Here is a 13,609-nt window from a genome sequence, read left to right on the forward strand (position 1 = left end):
ATTAAATACAAAAAGTTCTTGCTTTTTCCAAAACTAAAGAAAAAAAAAAGTGAATCTGTGAGACCTCTGGACCTGATACAATCCTTACCTGCCTTATCCTATGTGCTCTTACTATCCTCCCTTAAGGGGAATTACCGTTTTTTACAACCTGGACCTTATTTCTGGCATAAAATACGACTGTTTACTCACCCATATAACTTTGGTGTCATTTGGAGTCGTTCGGACAATATTTAGATCCAGCGGATCCATATAGTGGGAGTGACTGGGGCAACGAAATGCAGCCTCTAAATAACGCATTATCTGCCGTGAAACTCGTTCATTTCACCAATATTTTGTTATGATACGCTAGTGATATTCCCCGTTGAGTCCAGAGTTACCTGTTATCATCATCCGGGGTCTGTAGATTGACCTACTAACTTCTGACCTGGATGATGTCATCTCTGAGCGCCGCGCACACCCTCGACAGTCGGCTTGTTTACCTGTAATTTGCTACTGCTAGTTTTTTGCAACATGGCTGAATATTTCTCCGATTCTGAGGTTATGGATGACGACTTTGTTTATGATGGACGTCCTTACCGTTTTGAGCCAGAGTATACGGATGAGGAGCTCGTTGAAAGGAGGATGCAGAGGCAAAGAGAGGAACAGCTGGCCAAAGAACAACAAACTGCTGCACGTCTGCAAATAGATAACAGGTAACTCCGGACTCAACGGTGAATAGCACTAGCGTATCATAACAAAATATTGGTGAAATTAATGAGTTTCGCGTCAGATAATGCGTTATTTAGAGGCTGCGTTTCAGTGCCCCAGTCACTCCCACTATATGGATGTACACAGTGCTCTGCTGGATCTAAATATTGTCCGAACGACTCCAAATGACACCAAAGTTATATGGGTGAGTAAATGGTCGTATTTTATGCCAGAAATAAGATCCAGGTTGTAAAAAACGGTAATTCCCCTTTAAAGGTCTTGAGACTCAACTTCCGGGGGCTCACAAATATAGCCACAAGAGAAACAAATGGGAAATCCCCAGAAATGAACATGTTTACTTGATTGGTACAAAAAAATGCAGTTGCTAATTTCAGCATATATGGTAACTGCACCGGGTAGATTAAATTATATTAAGGCTTAAATGCATGAGCACTATGAGTGTCAGGTCACACAGGTTTCCAGCTGTCTGCCTAGGTGTTCACCTATCAGCTCCACTCACGCTTCCAAGATGGTGGTTGCCAGTGCCACCCACACTGAGCTTCACAACCGCTCTTCAAGAACCCTACAGTTGACATCATTGAGGGTTTTTCCATCTTTATAGACAGTCAATGGGCGTCACCTGCCTAGGTAACACGACTCGTTGCCTATTTTCGGAATAGCTGGGACTGTGTGTGTGTGTGGATGACTTCACAGAGGTCTCGTCCATCTTTACGTACAGTCCATTGTTCCTTCTTTGATCCGAACGAAGCCTGTGCAATATTAGCACCTGACTGCAACAGTTTGATTGCTGTCACTGTAGTAATGACAAATCAACACTGTGGGAAATGTGTTTTGACACTGAGCTTTAGGTGGAACTTTACAACAGCGTTGCACTTTGAGCTGCACCCAGTTGTCAGTAGCTTCTGCTCCGTGTCACATAATGGGATGATTTGTCAATAGCACAACAGTAATCAGCTAAGTGATATCAGTGGGTGCTTTAGAGTTTGTGGTAAGTTTGTGGATGAGCAACGTCATTTACTGAAATAAGCAGTCATGCCCAGCGTGTAGCCAGAAATGAGTCTATGTCAGTGTCATGACGGCAGTGGTTTAATTGCGATTTCTAGTGTATCATGCTGAGTGCCCTCAACTTGCCAGAATCAAACGCCTCAAACGCATTTGTTGCTGATGATTTTGATTTGACACTGTGGGAAACATTACCTCCAACTTAATTTTTCCTAATCAAGCCTCCTGAGCTGGACCTAGTCCTCACCTATTCATAGCACTGCCAACTTTCCCATTTCCTTTCAAACGCTCATTAAGTCGTCAGCCACCTCCAATCTGATGTGTGAGCAATTATCAGCTTCGGTTGGGCTGTGACGTTTGAACAGCGCAGTGTTTAACATTGCATGCTTTTGTGAGAGCCTGATGATGAGACACCCTGACCTTTGTGGAACAATAGGAAATATTCACTCTTTAAAATCACATTAACCCTGTTGAGCTCCATGTCCTCAGTATGCGCAAAGAAAGGCTGACTCACATGGAAACTCAACATCACAGAGAGAGGTCATCCTATCCATCAGGTTTTCTTACATTGCTTATATTAGAAATGGTGTGTGCGAATACTTTTTTGTCAAAACTGTATCTATTAGGCTGGGAGACTGAAACATTACACACAGATAAAATAGCTAAATACACAAGTGCTGAAAATGGAGTATGAAATGTTCAACAGCAGCCCATCAGCTTCAGAAATGTGCCTTTTTTTTTTTTTTTACAAGAGACTCATTTCTAATGTGTCTGTGACTACAGGAAGGGGACAGGCCAAGTGACCTTGGCAGGGTTAGAATGACAGAGAGGTTGCATCACACAAACACCGCACACAGCAGTCTCTGTGTGTGGGCGCTTATGCTCTTTCCATTTTAAAAGGACATTAGGCGTAATGGTAATGGTATCTCAGAGGTTTCCAAGCCTCTTTCCAGCACTGCCCTACGTACTTGCAGCCAAAGAGCATAGTCCATTAAGAAAGCAAACAACGGATATTTTTCATAGGCCACACAGGGCATAGGGTAAACACATCTACGCCACAAGCAATTAGAGACATATCGCGTGTTTTAGCTGTTTAGCGATGCTCCAAGTAGGGACATTATACTTAAATATTCATTCATTCATTCATCTTCCGTAACCGCTTGTCCTGTGAAGGGTCGCGGGGGAGCTGGAGCCTATCCCATCAGGATAGAGGGGGGTACACAGGTCGCCAGTCTTTCACAGGGCTAACACAGAGAGACAGACAACCACTCACGCTCACACTATCCTTTAATATCAACAGAGATTTTCTAAAAACGGTGATAAGGAGCAAACATTGCCATTAATCAAGATATGAAGTCACCATCAAGACCACTTTAAAGCGTCAGCGACTGGAAACAAAGGTTGCGATGGAGGCAGACAAATGCTGTGTAAAAAAATCCATTGTGTGTTCGCAATATGCCCGTGGATACTTGTCTTTTTCCATGTCGCTCAGACGGGAAGGCCCAATCTGATTTTTTATTTGTTGTTCTTTTGCGTGCAAGCAGCTCATGTAACCTGAAGCAGTGGCTCTCATGGAAACCCAAACTCTTAACATAGGTGTGAGAACCTGCATCGTTTGATCCAGCCTGGGATTAGTGATGGTCACAGTCTCTTAGTAGCGGAGGAACTGCACCGAGTTGACGGTGGCTAAAGGATAAGCCTGCCGTCGTGCCTATTGACTGTGAAGTCAACACAGTTATTAGCAGTTCCCTCCTGGGCTGATTAATTTATTTGGTGCGGCCTCATTTCTTTAATCGAGTAAAGGTAATCACTTGAATTGTTTTCCCTTCACAACTTCACCTAACATAGCCACTGTGTTTATATTATTAAAAGCCGCTCGCCTCATTGTAACCAGTCAGCTGTGCTGTGTATCGTGTGCATTGCTTCCGTCGACACCTTTCTCACAGATCCATCATGCTGTTGTAAAAACCGCCCGCTTCCAAAGTGTGTAAATAAACCCTTCGTCGGCCGATCCAGGAGGGCCAATAAAACTACTAGCTGAAATGCATTTAGAGATCCTCAATGAGAATCTCATTGTTCATTCCCCTGCGATTTGCGAGGATACCCCAGCCAATCAATACAAGGACCATTAGGCTTAACAAACCCGGTTTGTCTATAAACTGCCTGCAGGCTCTCTAGAACAGCCTGCTTACCTATAAAGGCTTTGAGGCAGGTGGTTTACACAAAGCAGGATGTAATTTTATTCTGATACACAGCATTCTGACTCTTCTTGTCACTTAGCGCCAACAATTTTTCCATGTCTCGCGTCCGTGTACTGTACATGTGGTGACGCAGATAACCCCTCAACTAATACCTCTAATGTATGCGCGCGCATCTGCTCAGTTTTTGCCACAGTGTTTGCTCCGATTTGACATTTAGCAAACTGAGAAATACACGGCCGTTTCCCCCACAATGAGAAGTTCTATTACAGCAGATTTTTTCCATCACTGTCAGTCATGTCACTGTCTGGCGACAACCTTTGGGCGGCTGCAAGACTGAGATATGGAACTTGAAAGAAACAGGAAGAAGCACGGCCTAATGCGGCAGAGTGACACAGTGTGTCGAGATTCGACATTCAAAATGGGGCGTGCTAAAAATCGTACTAAAAATAATCATTCTGTGATCGCAATTCACTGCTCTTAACATGACAGGGGAGCTGTCCAGCTTGAGAGAATGTGTTCTCCTGTAGGTCTATTTGTTGTCATTTCATCACTTTGAATATACATTAAATGTTATTCTGTAATTTGATGTTAACAGCTACTTATAGCTAAAATAATGTTTTTACACATGTAGTATATATGGCCTATTTCCAGCCAAATATTGTTAGGTTCCTAAAATGATATTCTTACTTTACGTTACTATATTTAACAATGTTGCTGAATGACTGTTCATACCAATGTGAAAACATACCACTGAAAAGTATGTACAATGGTCTGATGTACGTTGTTTGCTTCTAAGACGTTTGGAAACCATAGAAATAGACCACCAAGTCATAAATATTCCTATAGGAAACTCCGCACAAGACCATTTTGCCGCCCTCAGACAGTGCAAGCAGAAGCACAGCGCAACACACAATTTTGTTTCACCACTTAATTGCCTTACTTATCCTTGCTGCTTTTGTAATGGGTAATTGGTTGTCATGACAAACACTCAGTCTATTCATAGCTCAGAGGCTTGTGTAAAAAAAAAAAAAAAAAAAACAGAAGGAGAGAGAGAGAGAAAGAAAGAAAGAAAAACCTCTGCAAAAACATTTTAAGACAGGACATTTCTGTCAGGAAGATTCCTGATGTAAGCGTTCCTCGTCTCAAGTGCCTAGAAAATAAAGACATGACATTTTTTCTCCATCCCTCCCAAAAAAAACCCTGTAAGCATGACAAAATGGCTCTAATTTCAGTCAAAGAAAACCGTCTTTCAGTCTCACTTTTATATAAGAGGGAACTCAAGCTTTGTGTCTTTAATAAATGGCTTTTAATATACAAACATATAACAAAGTGCGTTTCTACTGATACTTCAAGACGTTTCTTTCTTTGTGTTGTGCACACAGTGTCATGACGCGCATACGTCAAACACAGCAGAACATGCTCTCCAAGACCTCTGTTCTTATGTTACCTAAACCATGCATCATTTACAAAGAGGTGAAAAGACAAGGCTGTGCAGCTTCTGTGACCCTGGAGTCATAATAATGACAGATAACATTATATACTGTATGTAACAAAAGAGGTGACGTGAGAAACTCTTTTGTTCTGCATCCTTGCAAACCTCCTTTTCAAAGACTGACGGTGACACTGACATTTTAACATGTTCCCACTCAAGAGATTCCAGCCATTCACGCTGACATTCAAACATAAGGGCAATCTGACGCTATCTAATCTTCCGACATGCAGTCTAAACCTGCATGTCTTTCCAAGCAGAAAGGCTTTCAGGTTTGATCCCAAAATCATTTTATTATTTGAACTATTTTTCTGTTAACACTATCTACAAGCCCTTCAAATGGTAATAAGATTTCCATTTAAACAAATGATTCACGATCGCGGAATGGTTAACACAATGGTGATTCAGTCAATGGCCCACTGGTGAAACTATTGCAATAACTTGCATTTTTATGAACTTGGTTTGTGACAATATTCCCTGGAAAAAAAAGGTATATTGAGTTACAGCTACTGTCTACCTACACTGATCAGCCACAACAATAAAACCACTGACAGGAGAAATAAATAACATTGTCCATCTTGTGACACACACACACAAAAACGGTTGAGGAACAACTAAAAAAAGCATGAAGAACAGCACAAGGTGTTGACCTGGCCTCCAAATTCACTAGATCCCAAAATGAACTGGAACAAGCCTGATAAGCAGAGGCCCCTCCCCTAAACCCATAGGACCCAAAGGCCCCCACTAACAATATTCTGTTGCCAGACACCACAGGACACCCTCAGAAGGTCCATGTCCATTCTCTGATGAGTCAAAACTGTTTTGGAGGCACAAGGGAGACCTACACAACATTAGGAAGGCAGTCATAATGTTATGACAGTATACATCACTACAGAAATCTTGACATGAATGCAAAGTGATAAAGTGTCCAGACGATAGCCGATGGGTTTGCTGCTAATGCAGACTAAATAAGTCTGAGCTGACTTTTATTAAGGTATAGTCCATCAAACGCTGTGCATTTTGTCAGTGAGCTTAGAACTTAACGCTATCACCTAAGTACATCTCCACAACAACAGCAGCCATTTTTGGCATTTTCTGATGGCAGATTCGTTCGCCGCTGTTAGACGAAGAGCTGCGGGCTGCACACGTCCGACTACTCAGCTAGGTGAGCATCTCCTTTCACTGTGCCCTACTTTTTCGCAGGCTCACGGCTGTCTGAATGATTTGTTTTGCTTCCTCTGTGATTCTGTGACCTGAACATCAGATGTCACCAAATCAGCCAGAGCTGCCACCCACTCTTAAATGAAATTTTCAAGGATAACGTTTGAATAAAAGCACGGCAGCTGGTGAAGTATTTGTTTTGTGTAAGCACGCCGCAAAAAGCTAATTAATAATGACAGCGCAAACAGAATCGTCAACTGATAATTGGATGATTTATTTCCACCCTTTGCCATATACTGCTGTTTAATTATTACAGCTGCCCACTCGCAAGACCTTAATTATGTATGTATCTAATACTTCTCTAACCAAGTTGTCTCATTATGAGGCTCATTTCCTCATGGTATGACTCATTTCCTCTTTTTTTTTTTTTTTTTCCAGCTTTATGACCTCTTGACCTAAAAGGACTTCAATAACCTAATAGAGATGGTTTACATAAAGCTTATCTGGGTTGAAGGTCCTCTTATGACCAAGCTCACCGTGGACCACATACACTGTAAAACATTTCAAGAAATGAAAACTTAGAAATGAAAGTTCACCTGCTGCCTTAAAAATGTGAGCAAAGTCAACATAAAGAAAACCTGTTTCAACTCAAAAAGCTAAGCCGTAGTTAATGATGATTTATTTCTTTACAGCTTGATATATGATAGGTAATACAATTTAATAGGTTACCTTATCCACTGAAGAAAGCTCATTATATCTCGTCAAATGAACTCACAATTGCTCACTATTTCAACTCACGTTTCCAAGTTGAGATCAGTTTAACTAAATTCGTATCAACTGCCAGTTGAGAGCACTAATGTTTTTGTTCCTACGTAGATTTCTCATCTTGACGACTCATGGCAAGTTTTAAACTTGAGACTGATTCAACTCACACCTTGCCAGAAATTTAACATTTATTTTATTTAGGCCTTTTAGAGAGGAGGACATTAAAATCAACCAAAAACAATCCATTCCTGGTGCAGAAACCGGTTCTAAAATCCACTCATCTGTTACACTTATGGTGCCAGTATTTGTCCTCCTCCCCATCACTTTTTCAACTCAAAACTTAAAGACATGAGTTAAATGAACACTGATTACGCAGACAAAACTCACAAGAAGTCAAGACAATGGATTACTTTAAGTTTTTATGGTTTAGAAAACTTATTAAATTGAGTTCAATATCAAAAACTTGTCATGACTATTGGAGTTAAAGAAAAGAAAAGCATACACATAACTGTAACGGAGCTGTAATGTTTTACAGTGTACACACACAGTAACCTTTCCATGGATTTTTTTTGGTAACCACGGCTACAGGCAAAACAATGGAAGGAAGTTGATTTCCTGGGGCGGAGAAGCCAAGGAGAAGGCTGTCTTGGGGAAATGGGTTTACTCAGGTGCGCCAGAAATCCAAGTGACAGCTGAGACGAGGAAGAAAAGTGGAATAACAGGAAAATCATCAATACCTCCCTCCGACTCTCTCAGGCGGTTTTCCTCCTCTTCACTCCCAATGAGCCAATACTAACACACATTCACACTTTTAATACAGTTCACTGGTGCATGTAGGGAAGTTAAAAGGTGATTGTACAAATGGATTAGTGTGAAATGTAACTCTTTTTTATCCTAAAATGCAGGTTCTTTTTGACTTCCAAGAACAGTAAACATCACGTAGTAGATCCAGCGGCGTCCTAAACAGCTCGGAGGGTTGAACATACAAGAAATGAAATCAATGGCATCTTTGTGTGCCTGTGTGACAGAGAAAATGGGGGGAATTACACTAGCTTGTGCAATTATGTGAGTCAGAGATGTAACTCACGGAGACGGACGGGGAGGGAGAGAGACCAAGAAAATAACACAGATCAATTTGAATAGAGGGAGAATATTGATGAAGATGCACTTTTCTTTTCAATGAATCATATCCTTATCCTTGAAAAATGGCAGCAATGCGCACGTTGTGGCCGGCTGCAGTCGCGCATTATTGACCCGAAGCCGGACTGACGAATGCCTTTTGAAATGTAGTGGATATTAATCAAGTTAGAAGGACGCCGCTGATCCTCAGGCTATAGCGGCGACTGATTCGTTCTGACTGATTGACTGATTAGTTCAAACAAGCAGTGAGCTGACATTTCCTTGAAGAAAACTTGCCCAGACAAACCCTGTCATTCAAACACCTTGGAGACACTGCTGATTAATGCAGATTTTTGCCTCTGTTCGTACATGAGGGAGCGTCTTCTGACCTAGCAGGTGACGGCAAGCTACGTTTTTGTCCGTCTTGTGTTGAGTGAATGTGTTTTAATTGGGAATGGAAGCTTCTTCTATGTCCACAGAAAGAAATGTTTCAACCAGAAATATTCACCTTGGGTCATCCCATGCTTAGGGACAGAAGCAGTGTGTTTGACTTGTTTTCCCCCCCTTAATTCTGTTCAGTTGACATTTATGGTCACAAATGTTTGCGAAATTATCTTCCGATATATAGAGTTATTTTTTGATAATTGCTTCATCTTTAAAAAAAATAAATCCTTACAACTCTCTACATCACGCAGACAGGCCGGGCAGGGGAGTCATTTCTCTAAATGTCTCAAATGTCACACTCAGATGCTAACCAAGCCTGAAGCTGTTGATTTCTTAGCTCTACAGGGTGCTGCGCTGCTGCCTGTAGAGGTGTGGGTGTGACATTGGATGGAAAAAAAAAAAAGAAAAAGAAAAAGCTACAGTTGCCTGCGTTTGGCAGCTGCTCCTCCAAGCTCACACAGAGGAAAGACACGAGCGTGCACGCACATCAATCTCTTGTCACAGTGGCCCTGCCTGTCACCATGGCGACACCCTAAAGCGACAGCTGTCTGACGGAAGATTGACTTAACTTGCTGTGATATTTGTCTTTTGCGGATTTGCATAAGCACACATATACTCTTGCACAACTTCGCTTGGCAGTCGGTTGGAAGGATGTTGAGCTTTCCACCTCTTTGGGGCAGCTAACAACCACCGTGTCCGGCATACGGTTCCTCCGTGGATACGTCTCTTCTAAAACTGCCACTGCTTTACCAGACATGCCCTAGGTATGTTTTTCTGGAGTGACATTTTGCAATAGCACATTCGAAGTAAGTTGGTATTGATCTGTGCTGAGAAGGGGACAGGGGGAGATTGATCGTACCTTTATGTGACAGCCCTGTTTCCTAAACTTGTAAGCATGCATTTCCAAGAATGCCCGAGGTGTTGTAGAGATAGACTAATGAAAGTGACCTGTTTCCAGTGGACTCAAAAATCATTACATTCAGCATTCCTGTTGAAATGAAATTGCAGCTCTGAAAAAAAAAAAAAACACTCTCTATATCCTCTTTTGTCAAAATGAAATGTCTTTGATTTTGATAGCCCACTCCTGTAAATGATCAAGATTCGACTGGGATCCTATATTCACCACCAGGCCTGTGTCTGTGTGAGTGCTGTGATGTAGAGAGAAAATATACTGACGGTTCAAAACTAATCAAAAAGAGATTCAAATCGTCCTTTGAAAATAGTTATAACAGTCATAATCTGCCAGGCCATGTTTAATCGTGATGGTTCTTTGGAAGCTGCATGTGTGGGTGGATGGGTTGGCGTATGTAAAACAGACAGACAGACTGCTAGACAGACTTAATCTTCTCTTGGAATTGATGGTTGCATAACTTTCATCATTTTAGAATTTTCAGCGCTTTTGGGCCGTGCCTATGAAATAATGTAGCAATGCTTTATGGAAAATAACTACAGCTGGGACAGTCATGAATATGAAGTGGTGGTAATACGCAGTAAAGAGTTTTTCTCTGGCCTGAAACAACAAGATCTTACTGAGATTTTAGCAAAAGATGTACAAAAATGCATTTTTTTTAAGGCAAATGTAGAATCAAATCTTTACAACTTAGGCCAAAAAACAGACTACAAAAAAAAGTCAAAAATGTAATTGCTTAAGGAATTGTCACTTCAGTAGACTCATTTGATTCATCACAGCTAACCAGAGATGCTAACAGACCACGTGGATATTGTTGATGAAGAATGCATTTCATCCAAGCTGCAACCTCCAGGACTCCAGGGCTGAAAATGAACCAGTGACAAAAACTGCAGTTCCTTGAATGGCCACTTGAGGCAGACTCCAAAAGATGGTCAATCTCCTTGGACCTCCATATTTAATTAGTTATTAATTACAACCTGTTATCTATTTTTTTTCTTATTATTATTTTTTAACTTTACTCACCTGCTGTAATTCTATTAAGGCTAGAACTTATGCATAATTTAAGACGTGGCTGCTTTGAGTTACACATCCTACAGATGACACCATGGAGGGTTTGTCTTCTTTATGTACAGTCAACGGTCACATTCTCACTTTTTTAGCACTTTTTCCTCCTCCTCCCTCTTCCACACTTGTTCCCATTTCCCCATTAACGCTGCCACTTTTTACTGTAGTCCAGTTCCACCGAGCCCTTGTTTGTTTGACGTTGTGCTCCAGCCTCTTACCACAGGGCGTCTGCTCGCTCATTAAAATTACTCAACGGCTCCTACGTGCTACTCTGTGTCTGCGCACCGGTCATGACACCTTTGCACAATTATTGCTCTTAGATCACATTTCTTTTGAGAAAGAGAAGATAAGCAGTGGACTTCCTCCCCTGCTGCCTTAGAATGAATCACAGCTCATGGCAAGTTATGATTCATGTCTAACAACAATAAAAAGAAAAAGTCTCCGATAGCATACAAGCATCACAAAACCTTGAAACTTCAGCAAAAAGGTTAGAGCAGCAGAGCATATTGAATCAGATAATATGTTTAAAGAGAAGATCTTCAAGGCAGCAACACATCTAGCAATTGCGAGCAATTTACCAGATGGTTTCAGCAGAAATGTACTATAAAATTGCAATTACAAATCCTGAGAAGTCACAGCAGCTATCAGGGAAGCTTATTCTTATCTTATTGTCAAATAACTGACATTTTGGATTGACATGGAAACAAGGTTTATTGAGCAAAATATCTGAAGAAACACAGATAGCTATGACTGACTGAGGTGTCAGAGCTATGGCGCGCTGAGAGGATCCAGCTGAGGATAAGGCAACAAGACCAAATGGCACATAATCAGACTCACAAGCACAACAGAACAACTGTTTGCTGTCATATAGAAGCCAGAGTTACAACAAGAAAGACTTGAGAGGAACGATTTTTCGGTCTGCCATCCCTTACTCACAGAAGAAGTCCATGTCCTGAAAGAAAGGCAAAACACGATGTTGACCACCATCTGCTGTTCCATAGACGTATTCATCTGAAAGTCCTTCAAAAGACAAATATACTCACAGTTGTTTGCATTTTAACCGTGTCTGTCGTAAACTTGTGTTTCTCCTTCACCATAGTTTCAGGGAAGTACCCAACGATGCCCATCTGGTCCACATAGCGCTCACTGTACACCTGCCATTAAACATAACACAGGTTTTCTAGCAAATTAACAAGTATCACAGAGTGCATATATGCAAATAACCTTCCATACTAAACTTGTTTGCTCATTTCAGATACTGTGAACCTGAATATTTAGTGTCTTTCTTGATATTTTGCTCTTGTCAGGATGCCCAGGGAGTTCTCTGGACCTTGAAACAGATTTTAACTTTCCAGTGTTACCAAATGATATGTAACAAATATTCACATACACTTCCAGACCAGAAGACTCCGGTGCCCTCCTCTGGTATGAGTTTAGAATACACGTAGACCATCTGACCCTTCTTTAGGTTAATGAATCTGCAGTCAGGAGCAATGAAATCATCCAAGACTGTGGCCATGGAGAGAACATCTAACAAAGCGCAGAAAACAAAAGTCAAATGCAAAATACAGGTTTAATGATGTCAAGTGCATGCATTTACTGCATGATTTAAACATGGATTAATTACAAGATGCATAACTTTATGCATGACTCTGACTTACATGAGCACTCTGCATCTCCACAAAGCTTGCTGTCTGCTAGTTTATCCATGAGGACGCCCCTTGCAGTTTGATGCAGCAGTCCCACACAGAACAGAATCACCAGCGGATAACTCATGCTGACCTCACAGAGCAGAACCAAGGGACCGTTGTTTGTTGGTGCGAATGTGAATGTGGACGTTTGAGTGAACTTACGGTTCTAAAAATCCACAAACACTTCCCTCAGCCAGGACTGAATGGGCTGAACCCCTACATCAGAGGTTGCCTGACCAATCAGTGTCTAGTTTCAGAAATGCCAGAATCTGAAAGCATTCATCGCCCACAGGGGAGTTGGCAGACTTTTCTCAAAGTCTCAGTCTCATTGCAGGAACAAAGAGTCACAGTTCAAGTTAACTCTGTGTTTTGAGCTCTATAAATCTAATTCGTGGGCGGAAATACAGTATGTTTTCCTCTCAAAAGGTCTTGGAGTAACGTATTTCTGGACAGACCAAAATGCACTATGCAAGAACTTTTAAGGCATGTTGTCTAACTAAATTAAATGTCACAGCTATCAAAAGTGTATCCTGAAATTGTTTAAGCATATTAACCAAAACCAGTTTGAACAGCATTTTCAAATATTTTAGAAATGTGAAATTCACTTTCACATTGCAATCCGCTCTGTTCTCTCAAGGACCCCAGTGGACCTCAAGATTGCAGTCCTATTTTCAAAACACCTCAAGGCACACTTGTTCCTTAGCTATGGTCTTGTAATTGCACCTTTCAAGAATATCGGTTGTTTGTGGGTCGAAGAAATGAGCAAAACACATTCCATGAGTAGACGAAGGTTAAAAACAAGTTTAGGGGTGGATAGGTCAACCCAGTGTAGCGGCATACGTTTTCAGCTTTTGAGAGTGCAGCATAAGATAAACAGAACAACAGTGAAAAAATAAGCTGATCACTGTGTGAACATTTTTGATCGTGAAATAATGAAGCAAAAACTATTTATTGACATTTGTGAGTATGACTACAGCACTAAAAAGCCTCTAAATGTCTGTGCAGGGGTCACATTCTATATGTCGACGTTTGTGACACGTTTTTCGATTTCATG

At 41.2% G+C, this 13,609-nt stretch overlaps 1 protein-coding gene across 1 annotated transcript; it reads right to left on the reverse strand.

Moving 5' to 3' along the window:
• Nucleotides 1-11,549: 11,549 nt before the first annotated feature.
• Nucleotides 11,550-12,707, reverse strand: LOC311500855 (otoraplin-like). Its single transcript, XM_084562478.1, has 4 exons — nt 12,526-12,707; nt 12,255-12,394; nt 11,908-12,018; nt 11,550-11,816 (listed from the first exon to the last, which is right to left on the reverse strand). The coding sequence occupies exons 1-4, from the start codon at nt 12,638-12,640 to the stop codon at nt 11,793-11,795; spliced, it is 390 nt and encodes a 129-aa protein (XP_084418604.1). The 5' UTR covers nt 12,641-12,707; the 3' UTR covers nt 11,550-11,792.
• Nucleotides 12,708-13,609: the final 902 nt, after the last annotated feature.

The sequence above is a fragment of the Chelon labrosus genome (assembly GCF_963514085.1).
Source record: "Chelon labrosus genome assembly, chromosome: 15".
NCBI lineage: Eukaryota > Metazoa > Chordata > Actinopteri > Mugiliformes > Mugilidae > Chelon > Chelon labrosus.